A 25,638-nucleotide genomic window follows, 5' to 3' on the forward strand; every position below is an offset into this window, starting at 1 on the left:
CCCTCAGCAGTGTACTTCGTCGATCTGCCTGTTCTGCTCCCCGCTCTGTCTCTGGTGAATCCTCTCACCCTCCGTATCTCTGGCCTGTACCCCAGTTCTGTATGAATGAATAAATAAATAAATCCAAAAAAAAAAAACCTACCCAAAGAACACAAAAACACTGATTCAAAAGGAAACCTGCACTCTTGTATTTATTGCAGCACTATTTACAATAGCCAAGATATGGAAACAACACAAGTGCCCAAAACAGATGTCTGGATCAAAAAGTTGTGGTACATATATGCACAACAGAAGACTACTCAACAATCAAAACAGATAAGCTCACGTCATTTGCAGCAACATGAACGGAGCTGGAGGGGATTATGCACAGTAAATAAGTCAGGGGGAGAAAGATAAATACTGGTTGGTGTCTCTTATATGTGGAATATAGAGAAACCAAACAAAATATCAGCCAAAGACAAACATTAAAACCAAGATTGCAAGACAAACCTTGAAAGCTGACATAGAGCTGAGGCATCTGGGTAGCAGCGGGGAACAGTGGAGTCAGAGGGTTGCAGAGGGAGAGAGGGCAGAATGCACTAATGTGGAGGACGATGGGTGTTTCCGTGATGGAAGAGCTACAGTGACTCACGAGTAGAGAAATCCTATACTGTCAAGGATGTGAAACAATGGTACTTCATTAAAAAAAAAAAAAAACACCCCTTCCCTTCGGCCTCAGTGTCTGTACCTGCCAACTGTATTTCCCAGAGTGAGTTTCAGTAAGACACACTGAAAAAAGGATCCATGGTCAAGTACATTAGGAGAATGTGACCTATTGCAGACCCGACCCCACCTCCTTCCACCTTGGAGAGTCATGATGTAGGCTTCATTTTAAAGGCCCTGAGTTCTGTAGCAAAGAAACAAGCTTGGTTTTGTTTAACGTATAGTTTGCCAAACATAAAGGAGGAGGGCAGGCCTCATCCATGTCCTGGGAAATGCTGGCCCAGAGGGTCACTCAGGCACCTCTCTCCTCCCTGAGGAGCACACGGCACCAAGCAACACCTCCTCGAATCAGAGGCTAAGAGACGCGGTACTGTGTGGCCATGGCAGTTGTCGCCAGCTCTGAGAAGGCAGCCTGGTGCACTGGGAACAGCACAGACCTGGACAGACTCCTGGCCCTGTCACTTCCTGTGACCCTGAGCAAGCCCCTTGACTTCCGCTCCCACAACCTCCCAGCATTATCTGAGGGATTAATCAGACAAAGAGCATCACATGCTCTGCCCAGGCCTGACCAGGGCTCAGAGGTGGAAGATGACCACTACTGTCCCTGTAGGTTTTCCTGCCTGCCGGCGGCCACCGAAGATCATCTAGTCAAGGCCACGGGCTGGGACCTGACATCCGAGGCCCCTTGAAACCTGCCCCCCCACCCCTCATCCTCTAGGTGTCATAGATCCAGGTATATCAGACCCCCAGGTTCTCCCACAGGGCCCATCACACGCCTTTGCCCCAGCTTTCCCTGAGGCCAGGAAGGCCCTTCCCTCTGCTCCTGCACCAAAATAAAGGAACTTGGCCTACTTATGGGAGAAACATGGATGAAGCACCAACTCTTCTCAGACTTATTGATAATGAACACAGCATCGATGTTTAAGGTGATGCCCAGATGTTTCAGCTCACGGGCTGGCCCAGGAAGAGCACAGGCTCCCGGCACCAGGTGTGTGACCTGGGCGTCACCCAGCCTCTCTGGGCCCTGTGGTGCTCATCTATTGTATAAGAAAATGATTATCTCTACTTCAAGAAGTGATGATAAGGCCTCCCTGGTAGTGCAAGGGGTTAAGTCTCAGCACTATGAAGCATGAGTTCGATCCTAGCTGGCCAGGGAGCTGACCCATGTGGCACAGCGGACCTCTCCTGTCTCGCCTGCTGCTCCCCTCAGCAGTGGATTTCAGTCAATCTGCTTGTTGTGCTCCCACTCTGTCTCTGGTGAATCCTTTCACCCCACCTGCACCTCTGTACCCCAGCTCTTGTGTGCATAAATAAATAAAGTAAATCTTAAAAAAAAAAAAAGGAAGAAGAAGTGAAGGTAAGTCTTAGATAAAAGAATGTATTGAAGCATTTGGAACACTCATGAAAGGAATCTCCTAATTTGTTGTTGGGTGAGTCCAGAGACACCACCGACACTGTCCCCCCCCCCTTACTCCCCAAGTCTTGTGAGGGCTGAACAAGAGAATGCCTGCTCCACTGAGGTCTAATGGGCAGTTTGCTTCCTCCTGCTCGCACCTCCGCCATGCCCTCCTACAACTCTGAAATACAGAACTTTCCCCAGAGACTGGGGCGCCGAACCAGGGCAAGTGGGGTCGGCTAGTATTTGGCTGGGACAGCACAACCTAACCTGCCTGAGGTCCACTGTGAGCGGCCTGGGCAGCCTCCCCCCGCCCAGCCCCCTCACTCCATCTCCACTTCCCAACCTTGAATCAGGAAATGTTTGGACACAGAGTCCAGCCGGTGGGAGAAACAGCAGGCCTCAAGCTCGCTTTGTTGGCCTGAATGAAACTACCTGGTTCCAGAGCCTCTGAGCCTTGTATGTGGGGGCCACCTACACTGGGCACCTTCTCAGAGAACCTGTTGTCTGACTGTCTGCAGTCCTGCTGCGTGAGTGTGACCACACAGAGGTAGGTGAGGTCATCCTCTGGGCTGTTAACGACCTTTCCACCCCCACCCAGCAAGCACTGTCTGCACATACAACACCCCCAGTTTACTGAGCTGTTCAGTTCATGCTTCATTCCATCACCACAATATTGTGGAAGGGTTGTCCTGGGGGTTATTATTCCCTCCTATCTACAGAGGGGGCACTGAGGCGTCCACCTGCCCAGTGCCTGGAGCATCCTCCTGCAGACCTAGCCGCTCCCTCCAGGGTCCCGTCCCTGTTGGAGCCAACACTCAGCCCACCCTGAGCCTGCTCTGCTCCCCTTCCTCCTTCCCCTCTCGGACAGTCTTGCTTCACGGAGGAGAGAATCATGAGACACGAGAAAACCCCCAGCACACAGTAGGCGCTTAATCCTGCTTAAGGGCCAGCTGCGTGGCTCCTGAGGAGATGCCCTGGGCTCCTGGTGTCTGGGGTCCTACTTGCTGGGGACTCAGGGCCTCTCTGAAGTCATCAAGCAATGGCCTCAATAAAGGCTCACGCCCAGCTGAGCTTTGGCTGCCCAGGAGGGAGGCGCCTGTGGGTGGAGGGCGGGTGAGGCCTGAGGAGCTGCTGGAGAGTGGGGGGCGGGGGACAGAGAGGCCGGCACCTTATGGAGGGGCCGCCTGCCGGAGTGCTGGGAGAGGCTGGCCCACAGGAGCATGCAGGCCGGGAGACCAGGAGGCGGGAGACAACAGATTCCACTCCTGAGGAGGGCGATGCGGTCATTTGGTAATTAGCCGTAATGACCATTTCTAACTAAGTCCCCCTTGGGGAGGTAATCAAGGAGTAGAGCAGGAGGCGGGGGAGTTACCCGTCTGGACTTTTCCTCCAGCTTGCCTCACTGTAGCAGACCCCTAATTGAAAACATTTTGGTTATCTAGGGCTGGGGGTATGGGGGAGAGGGTGGAAGAGAGGACAGGAGGGAACTGAGAGTTCACAGGAAGGCCTGTGCCAAGGGTGCACTGGGGTGGCTGAGGGCCTCTCACTTGGGAGTCCAGGTTCTCCTGGCACTGGCTGAAGGGTCGCACCCTGGGTTCCAACTCTGGTCCCAACATGTGACTTTGGGCAAGTCACTGGCCCTCTCCAAGCCTCAGTTTCCCCATCCCATTCTGTTATCAGGGCGACAGAGAAGGGCAGGAATTACCCAGCGTCAATGTGAGGCAGAGGTGGGCAAGAGCCAGCATCCAGATTCCATGCCAGGCGCTTTCCTTCCATTTTAGGCTTCTGGTTAGTGAACTGGAATAGGTCAGGCTGGGGCCCGGGCGCCTGCCACGGTCTGTCGCTCCTTCAGGCACTCTGTAGCAGTTATACACCTTCTGGAGGGTCTTAGGATTCTTCTTCCAGAGGCTGGCCCCAGAGAATGTGTGGCTTTTAGGGGCCCTTGGCTGCCCCGGGCCTTTCCCCTCGTTAGGCAGGCCCAGGGGTTCATAGGCAGTTGGGAGCCTCTCTACCCTCCCTAATCCAGGGCAGCCAGACAAGGGGTGGGTGGTCCACCTGGTCCCACCACACTTGCTGGTGTGGAGTCTCCCAGCAACTTGTTTGGGTAAGGCTGAGGCAGCGGAGGGGCCCCTGGATTATTTCTGGTCAGGTGCTTCCAGGGGCAGCCAGGTGCTGACCCATCTCTCTCACCCCCCCCCCCACCAGGAAGCTCGGACTGTCTCGGTCCCCAACAGGTGGGGCGTTCCGGTCAGCATCTGCTTTCAGTTCCTGTGCAAACACCCCTTTCAGCTTCAGGTTACTTTCCAAAGCCCAAGGAGCAGGGTGCTACAGACAACGTCAGGATGGCTGAGTCTCCAGTCTCCCACCCGCTCTGTCCGCTTCCTGCTCCCAACCGTTCCGCGGTCCAACAGGACACAGCAGGTGACTTAACTCCAAGTCCTGCCTGCGCTGCCAGCTGCCTGTGACATGTTAGAGACCCCTTTGCCTCTGCTGCTTTTCCACCTAATGGCGGTGATAACAGGGCCCACCTCACGGGATGGTTGGGAGATTTATGTTGTGAATATAAACAAATTCACACACACACACACAGAGGCAGTGTTATTCTTAAGCGCCATCCTTCTGTGTCCCTCTCTATCTTAACCTCTAGCAAGTGTTTAACCATTGATCAAAAGATTCAGCCTCCGCCTGGGTTCTAATCCCATAGCCACCATAAACTAGGTATGTGACCTTGGGCCAGTTACTTAACCTCTCAGTCCCTTAGTTTTCTCCTTTGTATAAGCCTCAAAATTAAATGGCTAAAGCTCTAGGAATAGGATTTCTGGTTTCTGCTGCCCAACCGGCCGGGTCCTGCCTCCTGCCATAGCTCCAGCCTCGGCTGCCTGCTTTCCAGCCCATCCTCAACCATCAGAATCCTACCTACGCTTCCAAACTCAGCCCGAAGGCACTCCGTTAGATGGGACTCACTACTTCTCGCCTAGACTACTCTCGCTCCTGGGACATAGCCCAAAGTCTACTTTGTAGCCAAAGAGGCTCCTGCAAAGTATCCCTGAGCTGAGCGCATGTCTGAGGCACCTATGCAGCAGGACACATGGGTGTTGGGTTTAGTTGGCCACTTGCTCCTGCTGGTCACATGCCAGACTGGGGGCTCATGCAATCGCACTTCTCAGAGTCTTCACATTCCCCTGTGGCATGGGGATGACAGCAGCGTCCTCAGTGTTGATGAGCAGCAAATGTCACCCCAGCCCCATCTCAGCCTCTGCCACTCCTGATGCTCTTCAGCAAAACCTTTTCCTCTCCTTCCTTTTCTGTTAAATGCTAGTGACAATGGGCAAAGACAGCTTAGACTCTCCCATCAGCTAGGATGGTGCTAGGTGAGCAGAAGGAACATGGTTGATGGCTCATAAAACCAATCAGGAGGAGTTGAGAAGAGCTGAAGCCCCCAGGGTGGGAGGCCACTCAACCCAGACTTCTCCGTGCAAGCAGGAAACACAAGACGGGGTTCCCCACTTGAATCACCAGTTAATTAATCGATAACTCAGTCATAGAAAGGGCAGAGCCAGTGACCTCGAGGCTGTTTGCTGGTGATCCAGCCACTATCACCCTGTCTTGCAGCTAATCCACGAACTTTCCTCACATTCTCTCCCCAGCCCCCATAATCTGTACCCTGCCTGTCTTATCTGTTTGGCTCCCCCCCAACCCCCCACCCCCACCCCCTCCATACTCCAGACCTCCTCCAGTCCTGGACTTCTCCACCCAACCACCCAAAGCGCTCTTCTTCCCACTGCCCCCACCTAACACATTTCCAGAGATTCTTCAGGCTTGGTCTAGGGACACCCCCTGAAAAATTTCCCCAGGTCCCAAGTATGCTCCCCCCCCACCAGCAGGTGGTCTCCCCTCCTCTAGGCCCCCACGACATAGGCCCTGGTCTCTCCTTGGGCACTTGGAGTTATTTACAGCCTGGGCTTATCTCTTCCAGCCGGGAGGGCAGCTCCTCCAGGAAAGGGCTGGGTTTTATTCCTTTCTCATCTGCCTGCACTGGCCGGCAGTCCTGCACAGAACAGGCACCCCCTTCTGCTGCGTGGAGGGGTGATCCTCTCTCACCTACCCCTCCATTAAAAACGGCAATTGAAGGAATACCCTCCACATGTGCACAACATCTGACAGTATAGGGGGCTCTTTCGTGAGCCGCTTCCCTCTGATCTGGCAAATAGTCTTCCCGCCTTTGGCAGAAGAGGACACTGAGGTTCTAGAGGTGGGCTGACACTGCCCCACGGTCACCAAGGTGTGGGGGTCGGGATTGTTTTGGAGGACCTCCAGCTAGCATAAGGAGCCCGGCAAGGAAACACGCAGAACCCCCCCCCCGGGGGGTGAGGGGTCCAGACCCTCCCTGCCTGCGCCCCTTGCCTGCGCTCTTTCCAGCAGCCCCTGTGCGGACCTGCGCCTTCCTCAGCCGCACTGGGCTCGGGCATTCCGTGGCCTTCTGCGCCCTGTCTCGCTTCTGCTTCCAACCCCTCTGGGAGGTAAGGACAATATTTTACAGAGGAAAAGAAGGCCCAAGAAGATTGACTGGCCTAAGGCCCCCAAGCCAACTTCTGCCCCCGGGTCTTGGGTGCGCTCACCAAAGCCAGGGTGCCCCTTCACCCTCTCTGCCGCCTCCCCGTCGCCCGTCCCCGGGGACCCTGCGCGTGGACGTGGGGTCCCTACTTACAGCCACTTGATGCCATAGCACACCCCGGTGTGGAGAGCCAGGGCGAAGAGCAGCGCCTCACAGAGCTGCGGCCGAGCCCTCATCCTGGTCCGCGGAGGGCGCGCCGGGGATCACACCCTCGAGGAGCCGAACAGAAGCCCCGCTGCGCACGGCCGCCGCCGCCGCCGGTCCTGCCACACGCCGCCTGCAGCCGGAGAGAGCCGAGGCGGCGGGTTAAGGCGGCGCGCAGGCGGGGGCCGGAGGGGGTGGCGTTTTATTCAAATTACAAAGGAGGGGTCGGGGACCCGCGAGGCCGCACGCGCGGCAGGCGTCGCCTGCAGCCCGCGAGGCCCCGGACGGACGCGGCCGCTATCTGGCGGGTCTGGCTCGAATTGGAGGCCGCGGAGCGCGGCGAGGGCGTGTCCACCAATCCTGCCCGGGTCCGGCGGGCAGACCCGGGCGTCTGGACTGGAGACCCCGGAAGAAACTGAGAATAGCAGAGAGCAAAGGGACAGCAACGTAGCGACCAGGCAGAGAGGAAAGCCAAAGCAGACGCAGACCTGGGGAAGGTCAGAACGAGGGGACCAAGGGGTCCGGGGTGAGGCCCTGAGCGGGTGCCGTGGGCTAGAACAGCGGCAGATGCCGGCCTGCATCTGGTTATTTTGTCTTTAATAACTGGCAATTCTCCCTCTCCGCTGGGCCTCAGTTTACCCCCTCGGTAAACTGGGATCACATATTTTGTGATTCCGACACAAGTTATTTCCCTTTTATTAAGAATGTTTGGGGGGAAAAAAAAGAATGTTTGCCAACTGGATCACATTTGCTCCTTAGAGCAGCTCTGTGAGAGAGGTTACCGTCATTGGCCCCACCCCACAGATGAGAAAACTGCAGTCCGCAGATAGGGTTGTCAGGCCAGTGCACGGCGGATCCATGCCCCCAAGTGCTGGTCCCCCGTGACCTGTGAGATCACGGTTCATGAACCACAGGAAGGGTCATTCTGGGCATCAGCCCCTCAGTCTGTGAAGGGGCGGATGAAAAACGGAATAGCTGCGGCCTTTGTACAGTAGGGGTGCTAGGAGCCCAGGTAACCGAGTCCCTCTCTAAATGGTCTAAATAGTCCCCTTAGGAGGGTCCCGTCCCAGCCCAGTTCGGGTAAGCAGGTTTTGGCTAGGCGCGAAAGCTCGCCGGGCTGGCACGATGCCGCCTTCGGCCGCCAGGAGGCGCCCTGGGCCGCGAATCTGCTGCTACCACCAGGGCCTAGCTAGCCCCGGAGGGGCTTTTTCTGGATTTTTTTTCTTCTTCCACCGCCTCCACCTCTTCATTCTCACCTCATTAACTCCCCTTCCCAGCTTCTCCCAAATTTACTAACACCTGGTGTCCGGGCCCCCAGACTTACAAAACCTAGCCTTTCTCCCCTGGGGGTGGGGGGTGGGGTGGGGGAGTACAGACAAAGGGATTCCTTGCTAAAGGAGTTGGGGAGTTTGGGGAGAAGAGGCCTCCGGCTTTTGCAGGGAGGTAATTGAGCAAGACAGGGACATTCTCATGTGACAGTCCTCGGGCAGCTCTCTCAGCCACAGTTTACCCCTTTTATAGAGAAAAAAGAACTGGACTTGGCCAAGCATCTTTTGAGGTCTTTGCAGCTCCTCCACTCTGCCTAACATTCCACCATTTTACATATACCTGTGTGGTGTGTTCCCTAAACACACATATCTGAAATCCCACTACTTTCTGGAATCTTCAGCATAACCCAGAGGAAGGCAGGACGAGCATCCTGAATTACATTCACTCCCTCCACCCACTGGGAGATGCCCCAGTTAGGTACCTAGCAGAGGCACTGGTACACCAAACGCGCCAAGTCAAGGTTGGGGATCTCGGCAACGTTCTCAGACTAACAGAGCCCCCTCCTCCCACCTAGCTCTGTATCCAACTCTTTGTCTTATGGCCTTGAAAGTTTACTGTATTCCTGAGAACGAGGAAAACATCGGCTGAATATGGGGGAAAGAGAGAGAATCAAAACCCTAGTCACTGTTTCTCTTTGTCCGCCACTCTCCCCCAAAGTGTGGGCACCCCATAAGATGTCCCTCCTTCCAGGGCATGGAGAGGGAAGTGGCTTCATGCTGAGGGAGGAAAGCACCGACTCAGGGGAAGATCGGTGGCCAGCCCAACTCTTACAGAAAGAGGAGAGGCCGCCAGGTCACACAGTACACTGAGACTGCTCTCCAGCTATTCCTGGCTATTTCTGAGGGGCCCCCTTGGTTCCAAGCTTTTCCCTCTGCCGCCCCAGCAAGTCTCTGGGGTTGAAGGGTGGGGGGCCGGGGGTGGGATGCAGCACCTGGTCGGGGCCTCTGGATCCCGACGGATTATTCCTGTCCGGTGAAAGAACGACCAGGACAGCCGCGGGGGTCGCTGGGTCACCCATAGCTTGCACTCCACACGTATCTGGGCACCCTCGCCGCCCCACCATGTCCTCGGGCCGCCAGGGGGCGCTAAGCCGAGGTTCGAGGTGGAATTGGCAACTGCCTCTCTCGCGGTGGAAATTCCGGCAATTCCCTTCCTCTTCCTAGGTCCCAGTATCAGGTCTGGAGATGGGAGGGGATGCAGAGTTAGTGTCTTCTCAGTTCTGGTCGTCCGAGACGACATCCACTTGCTGTGGTCAGCCCTCAACCGGCCGACCGCTTGCATCAGGTGGGGCCGCGAGCGTAGCGGGCGGGCGTCAAAGTACAGTGTCTTGGAGAGAGAACCTTCCCCCGGTGGGGAAAAGATCCCAGCTACAATGCTTGCAGTGGAAAAGAGAGGGGACCGCCAGGGCTGTGCAAGCGCTGGGGCCCGGAGAGAGCAGTTGCCGAAGCCCTTTCCAACAGGTGGTCAGACGGCTTCGGCTCTGGAAGTCCCTAGAAGCCTAGGTGGCAGGGCGAACCTAGGCGATGGCAACATGCCGCCCCAGATGAGTCGACGCGGGACCCGGAGCGGGCACCGCGCGGCGCGTCTGTGTTCACCGCGCGCGTAAAGTCTGCCCGATCCAGACTTGCCGCCTCTGACTTCGCAGTTCCAAATCTACCCCGCGAGACGGGGACGCCGAGCGACCGCTTCAAGGTTACCTGTGACCCGAGCCCAGCTTTCACCCCAGCCTGGAGTCTTGTGAGATACGTCTGTTCGGCTAGGACACGGCACCGCGTCACCCTGAGACGGGTCATTTTGGAAGTGGGAAGGGTGGGGTGAGGGAATTAGGGACACCCCCCCTGCCCCTTTTGAAGCCAACTCTGAGCGCCCACGGAGCGTGTGAGGATTACGGGGGCATCCCAGCGCCCTAGGTGGGAGGTGTGGGTCCCTGCGGGAGCTCTACCAGATGTTACGGGCTGTTCCAGACGTGCCCGGGGCCAGGAACTGGGCTCGGCCCCTCCCCACCCCCCCAGCTTGGACCTCAGGTCTGTAAACAAACTCGGTTCTCCTCCTTCCCCCTCCTCTTCTAAGAGCGGTCCTCAAAGTGGGCTCCCAACCCCTCAATTCGGTAGGATTTGCTGTATGTCTCTGCCTTTCGCCACCCTTTCCCACCCCGCCATAACACCCTCTGCCCCGCTCCAGGATCCAAACCTCCCACCCCGGGATGGCTCTGGCGTGACCTCATTCGCTGCCCCAATGGGAGGGAGGGGGCGAATCGGGCGGAACGCGACCCGCAAAGCTCCCGGAGGTTGGTAGAAACTGCACAAGCCCCTTTCATCACCCATCCCGGGAAAGCCGGCGTGCCCAGTTCTCCCGCAGCCGCGCTCCCCATGGGAAATCCATCGGAGTGCAGCATAGGAGAGGCGTGGGGGGCTTTTGCTTACCCGGGAGTGGGCGCTCAGCCGGGACGCGCCGTCCCCTTCTGACTCGGGTGCCCCTCGCCAGAGCAGGTCCCGGCTGAGCTCTCGCCCGCTATCGGGGGCCACCGCTCACCTTCTGGGGCTCACCCAGCGCGCCCTGCGTGCCTTGCTCCCGAGCGGGCCGGGGAGCTGCGAGCGCGGCCCGGGCGGACCTGAGCGCTCCCGGAGCTGGGCCAGCGGCGAGGCGTCTCCGTCGCCAAGCGGTGGGAGAAGACGCCCGGGATCCCGGCGAGCTGCGGTCAGCTCCGGTCCCGCGGGGGCTCTGGCGCGGACTCAGACTGCTGCCCGGGCCTGCGCTCGCCGGCTCACCGAAGCTCTCCTCCTTGCCGGAGCTCTCCACCTCGCCCGGCTCCGTCTCCAGCGCCCGCAGCCCAACTGCTTTATAAGGCTCGGGCAGCCGCTTTGATCCGCCCACGTCAGCGCGCCGAAACCCCACCGGGCGGCTCCCGCCGTGCGCTGGGGGCGGGGGCGGGGTGCCCGCGGATACCACTGATCCGAGGCGCCAGCCTCACGAGAGGACTTCGCGCCCTGTTGAGTTACAAAGGGGTTTTACTAACTTTAAGTGCCTGCTGCAAACCCACTGTGTGTCTGAAGCGCGCGTGGCTTGGCAAGGCGGGTTTCTAAACCTCACAGCAAACCGGGCAAAAACCCCAACCCCCGCTGGTTTTCACAAAGAAGAAAGCCGAGCCCCAGGGGCAAGTCCGATTTCGGACTCCCCGGAAGCCCTGGCATCATTAGGCTGGCTGGTTGCTACAGGCATTGTGGATCCAGGGTTGCGTTGGTGACCCAATTGTTCTTCAACCATGTGGTTCCCGTTCTGAAAAGGGATCAACCATGCTGAGCTCTCAATGGAAGAAGAGGCAGGAGGGCTTTGCCCTACTAAGGGCTGTAACCTTAGGCACCAAGGAAACAGGTGTCATGCCTTCTGGGGGTGACCACTGGGGGGCCCTTCAGGTACCTTGTGCCTGGCTGGGGGGCGGGGGGCTTTGGCAACTAAAAAGAAACCAGACGGTGCCTCCTGGGCTTGGGGCTGTGTTTGGGGCACATCCCTGGGGCCATTTGGGAAGGTGCCCCTTGCTCACCTTCCTAGTGTAGGACAATCCTCCACCTCTTTCCTAACATCAGGGGCAGGTGATTTTCTTGGCTTCTGTCTCCTCCCCACCCCACCCCCACACCCTACTATACCCCACCCCACCCAAGGGATCTCAATCCCAAAATTTATTGGTAGAAAGGGAAACATACACTTAATGGAAAGGTATTTGGCTTTTCACCAAATGCCTGGTACTTTCCCCCATTCTTTGCAGCTGCTCATAAGGGGACACTCATAAGTTACCCAACCTGGCTACAGCTTCCTCCACATCCAACTGTATCCACAAGCACACAGCAGGCTATTAAACACACAAGTCCCCTACATGTGGACAGTCAGGCAGCCCCCCTTGAACGCAGAGCTGGGACACTCTGCCCCACAAGTGGTCCCTTGCACACACCACATTACCCCCCCACCTCCCAGTGGCACACATAAAGGAAATGACCCTACCTATCTTCAAGATGAGGCCAAATATACTACTGCCCCCAACAAGGTCATACACAAGCACATTTGTGCTTCTATGGCCAGCGAGAATGCGCAAACAGCTTCCAAGACTGCAACACCAAATACACAGCTACTGTGCACACCAGCTCAGGAATGTCCTTTGAATACTTGCTAGGACACCCTCAGCAGAGCGCTGTATATCCCAACACAAAGCCATGGGGAGAGCTGGGGCTTTTTGAGGTGTCTAGCAAGGAGAGGAGGGTGAAAGTGGGGAAGTAGATACAAGGTTGCTCTGTAACAGGGGGGTCCCCAGGAAAAAGGGAAGTTCCGGGTTTCCTGCCCCACACAGAGTAGGGTGGAGCTGAAAAGAGAAGGAATCTGAGGAAGAAAGAAGTCGGATGGAGAGCCAGAAGGAGGAAGCCGGATGGAGAGCCAGCCCTGAGGAAGCCACATGGAGCAGCAAGCATGTGGTGAAGAAACCGTGCTTGTTTCTTGGCCCTGGACTGGCTAAGGCAGATGTGGGTGAGATACCTGTAGGGAGGTGACTATGGTAGTGTTTATATTGATTTTGATTTTGCTTTTTTCCTCCCAGATCTGTCTGGCCATTTCTGACCCCTTTCTATGGGTCCCGGCCAGAAGGTGCTTCAGTCTTGTGGCAGCTTTCAGGCCTTGCTTTGGGCTAATCCCTTTTGGGTGGACTTTTGCCCACGAGGGGATGGGTAACTTCAGGTGTTTGATTTAGAACATATATCCTTTGTCTTCTGTACTGTATACTCACTGTATTAAAGTTCCTTTTCATTAAAGTCATATATGTTTTGTCTTGATGCAGCAGATGGCAGAACCTAATTAGAGCAGGCAGGTTTAGGGGTTCAGTGGTGCCCCTCTCTCCCTGCCCAGTAACAGTTCCACCTAAGAGGCTGGGGATAAAGGCTTCTGGGGATCAAGAGTGTCCTCAGCTCCAACTTACTCTGGCCTCCAAAATCAGAGTCATTTCAGGTGACCTATGTTGAATTGGGGTGTACTCTGCTGGGTCTAGCTCTCAGATCTTTTGAAAAGCTAAATTTGCAAGTGTTTTGCATGAGCAATCCATCAGCCAGAAATCTAGCTCCCAGCTACCGGAAGATATTTTAGAGTTATGTAGACTTGAGTTCTAACATGGTTTTTGCCCGATTTTATTGTTAGCTGTATGACCTTGAGCAAGTTGCTTAAACTCCTTGAGTTTTCGTTTCCTCATCCATAAAATGGAGTTAATAGAATCCCATCAAATCCTCTATATTCCTCAAGATGAAGATGAGTATTCCTGCCAGTCTCTCCATTTGTTAATGGTGAGACACTTTATCACCCCAGGCATTCTGAGAGTCTCTGAAACACTTGTGAAAATTCTCTGTTCATTTTTAGAACCCACTGATTACCCCTTTTCTTCCCTTTTTCCCCCCATCCTTCTGTCTAGGTATCCAGAGTGTCAGGCTGTGCTCAGTCTAGGTTGAAGTTCCCTTCAGAGGGGAGGAGCTCCGAGCTGGGCCGGCTGGGCTGGCTTGGGTTTCTGTGGCTGCTGCTGTGAGTGTTAATATATTTTCCCCTTCTGGAATTCTGGTTACCTGATCACTCAGAAGTGCAGGGAGTCCTAGTCAACAGGCTCCTCAGTAACTGCCTGGCAGCTTCAGGTCAGGGCACATACCTTGCCATCCCCCACCCCTGCACACAAACTCCCTCCCTCCCCACCCAGACTGAAAGGACTTAGGGTGGAACTGTGGAGGGAAGCCACAGTTGCACTCACCATGCTGATTTCTATGGACCTCTTTACCCACCTCAGCTTCCCTCCCTTGGGGTGAGAGCCTTGGTAGACTTGGGTAGGGATGAGTCATCCTGGATGAGGAGTGATTGAGCTGGCTGGTTAAAATCCTTAGTCCTATCAATAGTTTGAGGTGTGATAGCAGATATATTTTGCCTTCTCTAGGCCTGTCATCCTGTAAGAGGGAAAGGATGTCCTGAACACACGCTACAGATACAGGTTTTGTGGACTCCACACCCATCCCAGACACTGGAACTACAAATCCCAGCAATACCAAAGAGAAGCATGTTGGGACCTGAGGGTGGGGTTTAGCAGCCTGGTTTGGATATAAAACTGGTCATGGGGACTCCCAGGGGGCTTCTCGGCCTTGTGATTCAGGCCACACTCTTTGCCGGCTTTCAGTGTGTTATTGGGGTTCCAGGTCAGCAGAACTGGCAGGACGCATTAACCAACTTATCTCTCCCTCTCTCTTTCCCTTGGTTATTCATTTCCCTTTTCACTTGTAAATGAACCCATTATTAACCTTTTTGTGTGGGCCTGCAGTTGAATCTTAAGTGCACAGGTGAGGACCCACAGCTAGGCAACCCAAAGTGAATTGGTTTGCCCTCTAACAATGTCATCTATATGTAACTAGATAACCTCACAGGTCTGGGATCCTGACTCTTACATGGTCCTGGCATGAAACATGAGCATGGTGGACACAATGAGACCAAATGGTGAGGTTTCCAGCGTGGGTACTGTTCAGAAAGGGATTCTTGGGAAGCAAGTGGTCTGGGCAGACCAGTCCAGCTTTACCCCTCCTCAGGGGTTGGCATGCCCTATGGTGCCAGGCAATAAAAAGGGGAATCAAATAGCAGCAGGCATGCTGTCAGAGCCCTAGACCTGGCTCCCAGATTTTCCACCTATGGTAGACCCTGAGCTAGTCTTTCAACCTCTATGATCCTTGGTTTCATCATCTACAAATTAGGAAAAACCATAAGCCACTCCTTCTCAAGAAAACATTGCAAGAAAGAAGTAAGCACCTATTGTGTGCCAGTCAGGTTCTGGGCCTGAGGGTGAGGGCCCAGGTGAGCACACTGCACCCCAGGCCTGCCTGGTAATTTGTGTGAGATCTCCAAGTCTGTGAGTGGTGGAGGTTGGCCAGACACCCAGGGCCAGTGGGCCTGTGAGTCTGGGTAGGTTCTCCTCCTCCTCACTTACCTGTGGTGGGGAGGGGTTGTTATTTTAGGAACAGAGAACAGGCTTGGGGGTTAGGGTGGAGCCAGGGTCAGGTGGGAGCTTTCTTTCCTGGATGCACATAATAAAACCTGAAGGCATGCTTCTGAAAGGCCTTTTCAACTCATCATTGTTCCATGGTGGTGGTGGCTTCTCAGGAGACAATGTTTGTGTTTCTCAGGCGTCTTTCAACTCTAAAAGAGAAACCCAAGCCCATGCAGCTAGAAAAACTGAATGGCTCACATTTGGAAGAGAAATAGGAATCCCTGGTGTCCTGAGAGAAAAGAGGTAGTCCCCAGATCTTGGGGCTGGGTTCTGGGACCCCTTGGTAGTGTTGTTCACTATAGTACGTAACCACTAACAGCCCCAGTTGGAAATTCCAGACAGATGGGAACTTCCTCTTCTCTGGGCCTCTGTATCAGTCTCAGGGAAGTTGCTGATGGCCTGCATGAGTCTTATACCCTCTCTTTGACTGACAGTTGTTCTTGTCAAAGGGAGAGGCCCCTGGGAATGGCCAGAGGGCAGCACCTATCTCTAGGGAGTAATGGGAAGCAGTGGGTTACTGGGCACTAGTGTTTGGGTTGGCATTTACAGTTTGGCTTCCACTTGTCTGCTATGAATACCAGTCTGGGTTTTTGGGTCTTACCCTGCTCCACACAGGGCCAGAGACCCACCACACCCAGTGCACCATTGCATCCACAAAGAACCTGAGGCTGAGGGGAAAGCAATTTTTCTCACATCCCCTTGTACATGGTGCAGGAGAAAAGAGAAATCAGATCTCCTGGCACCTAGCCCACAGGCATGTGTTGTTTTGTAACAGGGTGATCCCCAGGGATAAGGGAGTTTCCAGGTTCCTTGCCCCACTCTAAGGAAGGACAGAGTTGAATAGCAAGGAGAGGCCAGAAAGGAATGGGAGAAGGAAAGAAGGAGGAGCTCAAGAAGGGAGACCTGAAGGAGGCATGTGGAGCAGAGAGACACATGAAGAAGTGGCCCTGGTTTCTTAGCTTTGGACTTGTCCTGGGGACTTGGGAGACCTGGAAGGAGACACTTGGAAGAAGCAGAGATGTCGGTGACAGACCTATGGGGAGGCCGACAATGGCAGCCTTTCTTGACTTGGATTTTGATTTGCTCTTTTTCTCCCAGACTCACCTGGCCCCTTCAGCCCCTCTCCTATGGGCCTCACTGGAAGATGCCTTACACTGGTAGCAAGTTTTTGGGCTTCAGTGGCTCTGCTTTGGGCCAACCCTGTTTGACTGGGCACTTACACATGTGGAGATGGTAATTTGGGGTATATAATTGGAAACTATTTAACGACATTCTTTCCCTCCTTTTCCCTTCTCTTGCACACTAATTGTATTAAAGTTCCTTTCCATTGAAGGAAACATACTCCACTGAGTATGTTTTGTCTTGATGGGACAAGTGGCAGAACCCATTTATAGCAGGCAGGTTTGGGGGTCCTGGGGTGCTCCTCTTCCTGGATCACTAACAATCTGTCAGTGGCTCTGATCTCCTTCTGGGAAGGACAGTGAGCTAGCTCTTTAATGGCACCAAGGCCTCTCATCTGAGGACACACACACCCCTTTGAAATGTGACTCCATTCGAAGGTGAATTCTATTTCCAGGACCCATCATCTGGGCTGACAGTGACTTGGACCAGTGGACGTGACCAGTGGAGGTGAAGTTGCACATGCTTTGGAGTCCAGGCCTCAGGGGCCTTGTAGCCTCTGGTCTCACCCTCTCAGCACCCAGACCAGGCTACCTCAGCACCCAGACCGGGCTACTGCTGACAAGAGGCCAGCACAGAGAGAGGCCCTGAAGCCACATGGAGAGAGACCCAGCTGCCCAATGGAGCCAGGCCTGGGTGGCTCACCAAGAACAGCATGTGAGAAGCCCAGTGAGGTCAGAATTCCATCAGCCACAGGATTGGGTGACTCAAGCAATTGTTTTCAGTCATGTTTTATTTTGTTTGCTTGCTTTTTTTTTTTAAAGATTTATTTATTTATTCGTAAAGAATGGGGTACAGGCCAGAGATGCGGAGGGTGAGAGGATTCACCAGAGACAGAGTGGGGAGCAGAACAGGCAGATTGACGAAGTACACTGCTGAGGGGAGCAGCGGGCGGGTCAGGAGAGGTCTGCCTCGCCATGTGGTCACCTCCGGAGCAGGCCGGAATCGGAATCGAACTCATGCGGAAGTGGCTTAAGCTTCTTAGTGCTGGTGCTTTAACCCGCTGTGCCACCAGGGAGGGCCCTGTTTTTGTTTTTTTTATACAGCAAAATCTACCTGAATAGTGAGATACTAAAAATAAGCATTTGTGTAAGGTTCTCTCAGGCTCTCAGAGCCAGGCTACCACCTCTCATTTCCTGAAGTTTTGACCTCCAGAGCCCATGTAAATGTCTCCGCTAGCTCTGCCTCACCCACGCTGCTTCCCTCCTGCTCCATTAGGCCCAAGGAGCCTTAGTTGCTTCAAAATTGCCAGATGAATGTTCTCCCCCCTTGCCTAGCCCCAGGGAAGGGGGCTTTTCCATTATAGGACAGCTCTGCCCACGAGAAGGTCCTCCTCCATCCAGAGGTGAGAACTAGGGATATCCCTGGGGTTCCTCTTCTATGATGGCCTTGGGTATATCACAGTGGTCCCTGACCCTTGCCAAGCCACACAATCTCCATCTAATAGCAAGTATTTCGTGTACATGGAACCCAGGCCGCAGCAAGAACCTTAAGAGAAGTGTTTCTCCCAGGGCCTAAAGCAAACATGGGTTCTGGGGCCACACAGTTTGGGTTTTCAACTCCAAACCCACTTCTGGGTGGCCTTGGCAAAGACACTTCCTGTCTCTGAGCCTCAGTTTTCTCATCTGGAAAATAGGAGTAGTGAAATTTACAGCCTCGGGTTGCCGTGGGTTTAAAGAGGAGATGATATACAGAAAATACTCTGTACATAATCAGGGCTTGATAAAGGCTAGTTCCTTCTCTGCCAGGTACATAAATAGTTCCAGATGGACAGCTCATTGGTTCTTAGCATCCATGTCTATATAAATAATGTGCAGGTGGGGGAGGAATTGTCAGCTGGCCGGCGATGGGGGAAGGCATTCCCAGCACTTGGAAGATTTAAGACAAGAGGGACAAGCTTGGTTTTGGGGAAGTTTACTGGGAGCTTGGTGCTGCTGGCATGAAGGGGCAGGAGGGAAATGACCGGATTGTGCAGACCCATGCCAGGGAGGGCCCTGAGCCCTGGGCTACAGAGTGTGGGCTTTGCCAGGGGGCATGGAAGAGGTGTGAAGCAGGGAAGGGTAGAATGGGATTCAAGTCTGGGCAGATGTGGGGGTGAGCAGGGGAGAGTTCCTGGGAGTCATTGTGGGGGACAATTGAGTTGTGAACGTGAGTGTCAGGGGCCCGTTGTGAGGAGGGGTGTGGCACACCCATCCTGTGAAGGAAGGCCTTTGCCCCTCTGGCTTAGTCCTGCAGCTCTCATCTTTCGGGCTAGGCTTTGTTGCCAGGAGCAATACTGCTGCCTTTTCAGTCTAGCAGGGTGCTGTGAGAGGGGCCAGAGAGACCTGGGCTGGATCTGCAGCTGGAGAGATGCAGGGTACCAGGTGGGGGACGAAACCTTACCCGTTTTTGAGGCAGGGACATAGTGAGATGCTTGCCCATTACGGCCCATCCTGGCCTGTCCACTGAGCTTCCAGTTTTTGAAGCTCCACCATGGTTATGGGCTCCTTTGAGATTTGCAGCTGCTTTGGGAGAGAGGGAGGCCGGACAGAGATGATCAGCTCTGTTTTTAAGATGGGGAAACTGAGACCTAGAGGAGGGAAGGGACTTGCCCAAGACCACACGGCAAAAGTATGGCAGTGCTGGGCTGGAACCCAGACCTCTTGCCTCCTGCTCACATCCTCACATCTTTCCACTGCACTGAGGGGCTGGGTGGAAAGACCTTCTCACTTACCTGTTCTGGCTGAAGAGGGAGGGGAGCCAGAGAGAGGTTGACAGCCATCAGCAGACAACACTTAACCCAAACTGACAATTTAATTGTGAAAATGTGGACGAGGTACAGTTATGTGTAAGGAAATCCAGACGGTCTGGGCCCTGGGGAGCCTCGGCCAACACCCCAGTTGCTGGGAAATGAATGGGTTTAGGATGATGTCACTGGATGCTGAGGCTGAGGTGTGGGGGATGGGCTACCCACCTATCTCTTTGGGACCAGATGGGGCTGCCAGGGGCCACCTTCCTTTCTGTTAACCCTTTCCTTTACAGATGGGACCAGAGGTAGAGCCAACACTGGGTTGGGTGTGATGCATGCAACGTCACACAGGGAGTCACACCACGCTCCCCTTGCTCAGGTGACCAGGTACTTTTGTCCGGCAGACTGCAGCACCTCAAACCAGGGCCGAGCCTGCATCTTCTGAGGCTGGTCCTTGCAAAGAGCTGCAGCTCAATTCTGCAGTGAGGTTGCCTCATTCCTTTCTACAGCAGGAGGTGTTGGCCAGCTAGGGAGGTGGCAGTTGTATTTGCAATAACCCTGAGCTCTATCTGGTTCAAGGATCACTGGGCTCAAAAAGCACAGGTCGGCCCTCCCTGGTGGCACAGGGGTTTAAAGCACAGCACTAAGAAGCTAAAGCCACTTCAGCATGAGTTCGATCCCCACCCCTGACGTGACCCACATGGCGCGGCAGACCTCTCCTGACCTGCCTGCTGCTCCCCTCAGCAGTGTGCTTTGTCAGTCAGCCCGTTCTGCTCCCCACTCTGTCTCTGGTGAACTGTCTCACTGTCCCTGAACCTCTGGCCTCTACCTCAGTTCTGGATGCAAAAATAAATAAATCTTTTAAAAAAAAAAAAGCACAGGCCATCAGCTCAAGGTCACCAGCAAGTTGGAGCTTAGCTGGACTCACCCTGAGCCATGGCCTACAGATGTGACATATCATACAATCAATCCAGCATAAAATCCCAGTCCAACGGAGGACTCCCTGCTACCTCTTAGTCCTCGGCCAGGATCCAGGTCTTGGGAAGTCTGTGTTGTCAGAAGCATTTTCTGAGTATCCCTGGCTCCTGAACCTTCCCTGGACATCAGTCCTCCCAAAGCATCAACAGCGATTACAGTAACTGTCCTAGCACAGACCGAGTGAGTCAGGCTCTCGACTGTCCCTCCATGTTCCTTTTCTCAAATGCTCACAGCTCATGGGCTAGAGTTGTTGTTCTCACTTTGTGGCACAGAAAACAGAGGCTCTGGGGGTTCACTCACTCACCTGCCCACAGAAAGTGAAAAGCTGGGATTGAACCTCGGATCACTAGGCATCCCCAAGAAGTGACTGCTTTCTGGCCCATTCATAGGTCACCCCCACTAGGTGGCTGAGTTCCAGAAGAGGAAGCAGCTGAGTGGTTGGCTGCAAACCTCCCTCCCCTTCTCATCCTATGCCACCCCCACTTTCTGAGGTACTGCTGGGTCTGCCAGTCACAGAGCCCAGTAGGCTGGCCTTCTTGGGAGTTCATTCTTCCTAAATACATGATATGGGCTGACTGAGCGGCCTCCCTCAGTACACAAATGGAATCTAGGAGAAAGTGCCCCCTTGGGAAGCGTGTTCTAGAGGTGTGATCCCCAGAGCTTCCAGCTGCCATTACTCCTTTCCCGTGAGGAAGACAGGAGAACAAGGAAGGAAGAAACGGGCTGAGGGAATTCACTTGAGTCCCTGAGATACCCTTAGGTCTCAGTTGTGTGAGGGGCTGTGAGCTCGTGTTCCTTTGGGTCTCTGGAACCACATTTCTACCTAGCCCCATGCCATGGGGCTCTCCCAGCCCACCCCTTTCTGGACTGTGATTTTCTTTTTCTTTCTTCCTTTCTTTTTTTTAAAAAAAGATTTATTTATTTATTCATACAGAACTGGGGTACAAGCCAGAGGCACAGGGCCAGTGAGAGGTTTCACCAAAGACAGAGTGGGGAACAGAACAGGCAGATCGATGAAGTACACTGCTGAGGGGAGCAGCAGGCAGGACAGGAGAGGTCTGCTGCACCTCCAGGGCTGGGGATCAAACTCACACTGAAGAGGTTGCAGCCATCTTGCAGTGCTGCGTCCTAACCCATGTGCCACCAGGGAGGACCCCATTTGTTTCTTTTTTTAAGATTTATTTACTTATGCATACAGAGCTTGGGTACAGGCCTGAGGTGTGTGGGCAGTGAGAGGATTCACCAGAGACAGAGTGGGGAGCAGAACAGGCAGATCAACAAAGTGCACTGCTGAGGGGAGCAGCGGGCGGGTCAGGAGAGGTCTGCCACACCATGTGGTCACCTCCCTAGCTGGGGATCAGACTCATGCTGCAGTGGCTTCTAAGAGCTTCATAATGTGGGGCTTTAAGTCATTGCACCACCAGGGAGGACCCTCTTTTTTTTTTTGTTTGTTTAAGGTGAGGTTGGCTATGCTGCAATTATTTTTTGTTATATATATATATATTACATCATTCTTCATTTTTGTATACACAATGTATGCTTTTTCATTGCAGTGGTAACCCCCATGGCCTTCCCACCACCAATTCACCCATTTACCATCACCATAGTCCCATGTGCGCTTCCCACCCCTGTTTTGATCCTATTCCCTTCCCCTCCCCACCCCCTGTAGAATGCTAGACTATAATTTTGATGTTGAGTTCAATATTCAAGATCCCCTTCAGAACTACAAGACTATTTTTAAAGAATTTGAAAAATAATTCACGTAGTGTACATTCACTCTTTAAAAGAATACAGTTCAGTGGTTGTGAGTATATTCACCAAGGGGTGCACTCATCACCTCTTCTAATCTCAGAACATTACCATCACCCCCAAAGGAAATTCCACACCTTTCACTGCCCATTCCACTCACTGCCTTAGCCGTTAGAATTGCTAATTTCCTTTTCATCTTTATGCATTCTCCTATTCCAGACATTTCAAGTTCAAAGTGAAGTTTACTCAGGGTGTAGTACATATCAGTACTTTTCCTATTCTTCTCATACCTGTTTATTAGGACAAACCTCATTTTGTTCATCCAGTCATCTGTTGATGGACATTTGTGTTTTTTATACTTTTTGACTCTTACAAGAAGTGCTGCTATGAATGTTCAAACACAAACTTTGAATTTTATATTTTCTTGAATATATGCTTGCATGTATACACACATGCATACATATATGCACAAACCACACACATACACACATACACAAGCACGCACACATATATATAAAGTAAATTGCTGGATCATAAGGTAACTCGACTTCTGGGTACGTGCCGAAATGGCTGCCCCATTTACTTTTCTGCTGGCAATGTGTGAAGATTCCAACTTCTCCACATCCTCACCAGCACTTGCTTTTTTCCTGTCCTTTTTTGCTTTGTTTGTTTGTTTTGCCTTTGTTTTGTGAGTGTGATTTGCATCTTCTGGTTGTGATTTGCATTTCCCTAGTGGCTGCTGATATTGAGCATCTTTTCTTTGTTTAAAGATTTATGTAGTTATACATACAAGAACTGGGGTGCAGGCCAGAGATGTGAGAGTGAGAAGATTCACCGGAGACAGAGCGGGGAGCAGAACATGCAGATGCACTGAAGTACACTGCTGAGGGGAGCAGCGGGCGGGTCAGGAGAGGTCCGCGCGCCATGTGGGTCACCTTCCTGATGGGGGGATCGAACTCATGCTGCCATGGCTGCCATAGCTTCATAGTGCTGCACTTTAATCTGTTGCGCCACCAGGGAGGGCCCTGAGTATCTTTTCATGTGCTTACTAGCTATTTGTATATCTTCTTTGAAGAAATGTCTTTTAAAATCTTTTGCACATTGGCTAAAAAAAAAACAAAACTAGACTATCTTCCCTTTGTTGTTGAATTGTAGCAGTTCTTAATGTGTTCTGGATACAAGGATGCTATCTCTTTACCAGATAATCTTAATTGCAAATATTTTCTTCCATTATATGCATTGTCTTTTTCTTTTTTGGTGGTGTCCTTTGTAGTACAAAATTTTAAAGTTTTTATGAAGTCCAATTTCTCTATTTTATCCTTTGGTTGCTTGTGCTTTGCTGTCATATCTAAGAAAAAATTGTCCTATCCAAAGTTACTATTTTACACCCATATTTTCTTTTAAGCATTTTCTAGTTTTAGATTTAGAGATCTGATTCAGTTTTGAGTTAACTATTTTTTAAAAGATTTATTTATTTATGCATTCAAGAGCTGGGGTATAGGCCAGAGGTGCTGGGGGGGGGTGAAATTAGAGGGTTCACCAGAGACAGAGTGGGGAGCAGAATATGCAGATGCACTGAAATACACTGCTGAGGGGAGCAGCGGGCGGGTCAGGAGAGGTCTGCTGAGCCATGTGGTCACCTCTGGGGCAGGTGGGGATTGAACTCATGCTGAAGTGGCTTTAGCTTCTTAGTGCAGTGCTTTAACCCGCTGCGCCACCAGGGAGGGGCCCTGTTTCATTTAACTTTTAAGAAACAGCACAATCCATTACATTGATTATATTCTGTTAAAAATAAATAAAATAACCAAATCTGGATGTCCCTGATCCTTAGTTTCTTCCTCTGTTATGCCTAAACTCTAGAGCTGGTAAGAGGCCTAAAATGAGAGGGAGGGAGCAGAAGACTATTTAGGGTGAGGGGTAAGAACAAGGGCATGAGAGCACATCTCAGAAGACACCTCCTTGTCCAGTCTCCCCCCAGAGCCCCAAAGCAGAGAGGCCCAGCCCAGACCTCCAGCGGTGCCTCCCAGTCCAGCAGGGAGTAGGCTGCTCTTGACCGTGACTTGAAGCTGTTGGCTCCACTCAAGTGTGAAGTGTGTGGGGCTGCCCAGAGAGCAAGGTGGTTAGGGCCCAGGGGCAGGGCTTTGGTTTCTAGACAGTGCAAAGGGAAAGCACTGTGAGCACGTACTGCTCCTAGGAAACACTTTGTTAATTAACTTCATGTCAACACACAACCACCCAGAGAAACTGAAATTAGGGGGCCCTTTCCAGTTCATAGAATAGTTCAGTGAGGAGGCCACATTTGCTGGAGATCATGCTGGAGCCAACAGGTGACAGAGTGAAGATTGGAACCCCGTTCCATGCATCCTGAAGCACCCACTTTTCCCATAATGCCAAGTTATCACGGAGAAAAGAGAAAACGAGAAGGAGGGAGAGGGAGAGGCCCAGCAGAAGGAGAGAGTCACATGGAGAAGAAAACAGAGAGGGAAAAATAAAAACAAGTCTGCAAAGAGAGTGAGTCCCTGGCAGAAGCCACGGCAGAGGCCAAGGCCTGAAGAGGTCCTTGGGGAGTAGCTGAGGGCGGAGATGTCTGGAAACCAGCTTACCAAACCTGGAGCCCAAAACCATGCTGGCCTGAGAACTGGTGAAAAGCTCTCACCAGATGGCATGGGGGGTCAGGGCCTGCCCAGAAGGAGAGAAGCAGGGCCAGATGGCCAGGCAGAGTCTTCATACATCAAATGGCCCTGGTGGCCAAGTGGGCTGGCAGCCCCTGGCTCTGAGACATGCTGGGCAGCAGGCTTAGAGGCCAGAAGAGAGGGAGTGATGACCAGGCCTTCCTGGAGCTCTGGGCTTTCTTAGGACAACCCCTGCTACATGGCCTATAAGTCACTTATTTTCCAAACTAATACATTTGTGAGAGAGTGGGGACAACAGAGGGTCCAGGGAGGCCCTTTGACTGTCCGCTGCAGCCTAGCTCCAGCTGCTCCACTTGGTTGATACAGGCCTTCCTCAACAGACTCTTAGGGCCTGGCATCTGCAGCACCTCCAGGCCATCAGCATCACCTCTGCACACCCCTTCACGGTTCCTGTCTCCCTCAGAACTCAGCTCCAGTGAGACCTCTGCCTGTGTAAGTCACTCAACACAACAGTGTGTTTCCTCCACGGTGCGGTCACACTCACAATAACAAAATGTATTTTTAGTTGTGTATCTGATTGTTTTAAAGTCTGTCTCCCTTCCTGAGGCAGGGCTGATGTGCTCACTGTTGTTATCCTGAACGCCCAGCCAACTGGCACCAAAGCCTAAATGAAGAAATCAACCCCTGGCCCCCTGGCCTGCCATTCTTCCTTTCTTTGGTTCCTCCCTTTACAAGGGGACAAAAAGGAGTCAGTTCTAAAGAAAATAACCTCTTGGACACAGTATGGCATCTGAGTTTTCAGAGGCTCCAAGCTCCTACAGGGAGAGTCTGCGTCCCTTCTCCTCCCCGGCTCCTCCCTACCTTTGGGCTGAAAGAGGGGCTGAAACTGGACCTACTGATTAGTGGTCACAGCGTGAATGTCACTGTGGTGGCTCACAGACAGGAGGAAGCCTACAGGCCAGAAGATGACATATAAAAGGAAAGCCCAAGACCTGGGCCATTGTAGGCACAGATAATATTGGTGTTCTTCCTCTAAGAGGTCTTGTCCAACCAACTGCCCTTTTGTTCCGGACGTTTCATTTTTAAGTGTACATGGATTCAGTGTGTTCACATGATGGTGCAATCATTTCTAACTCCAAA

At 53.0% G+C, this 25,638-nt stretch overlaps 1 protein-coding gene across 1 annotated transcript in view; it reads right to left on the bottom strand.

Annotated features, from left to right (window-relative positions):
- The window catches only part of WNT11 (wingless-type MMTV integration site family, member 11), a 21,668-nt gene extending 11,040 nt beyond the window's left edge, over positions 1 to 10,628 (bottom strand). The window contains exons 1-2 of the mRNA XM_004683216.2: positions 10,613 to 10,628; positions 6,810 to 6,993 (exon numbers count right to left, since the gene is read on the bottom strand). Coding sequence (XP_004683273.1) covers positions 6,810 to 6,892 — 83 coding nt within the window. The 5' untranslated portion in view covers positions 6,893 to 6,993; positions 10,613 to 10,628. The remainder of the gene's footprint in view (positions 1 to 6,809; positions 6,994 to 10,612) is intronic.
- Positions 10,629 to 25,638: the final 15,010 nt, after the last annotated feature.

Source organism: Condylura cristata, unplaced genomic scaffold (assembly GCF_000260355.1).
Source record: "Condylura cristata isolate star-nosed mole 26May11 unplaced genomic scaffold, ConCri1.0 scaffold00015, whole genome shotgun sequence".
Classification (NCBI taxonomy): domain Eukaryota; kingdom Metazoa; phylum Chordata; class Mammalia; order Eulipotyphla; family Talpidae; genus Condylura; species Condylura cristata.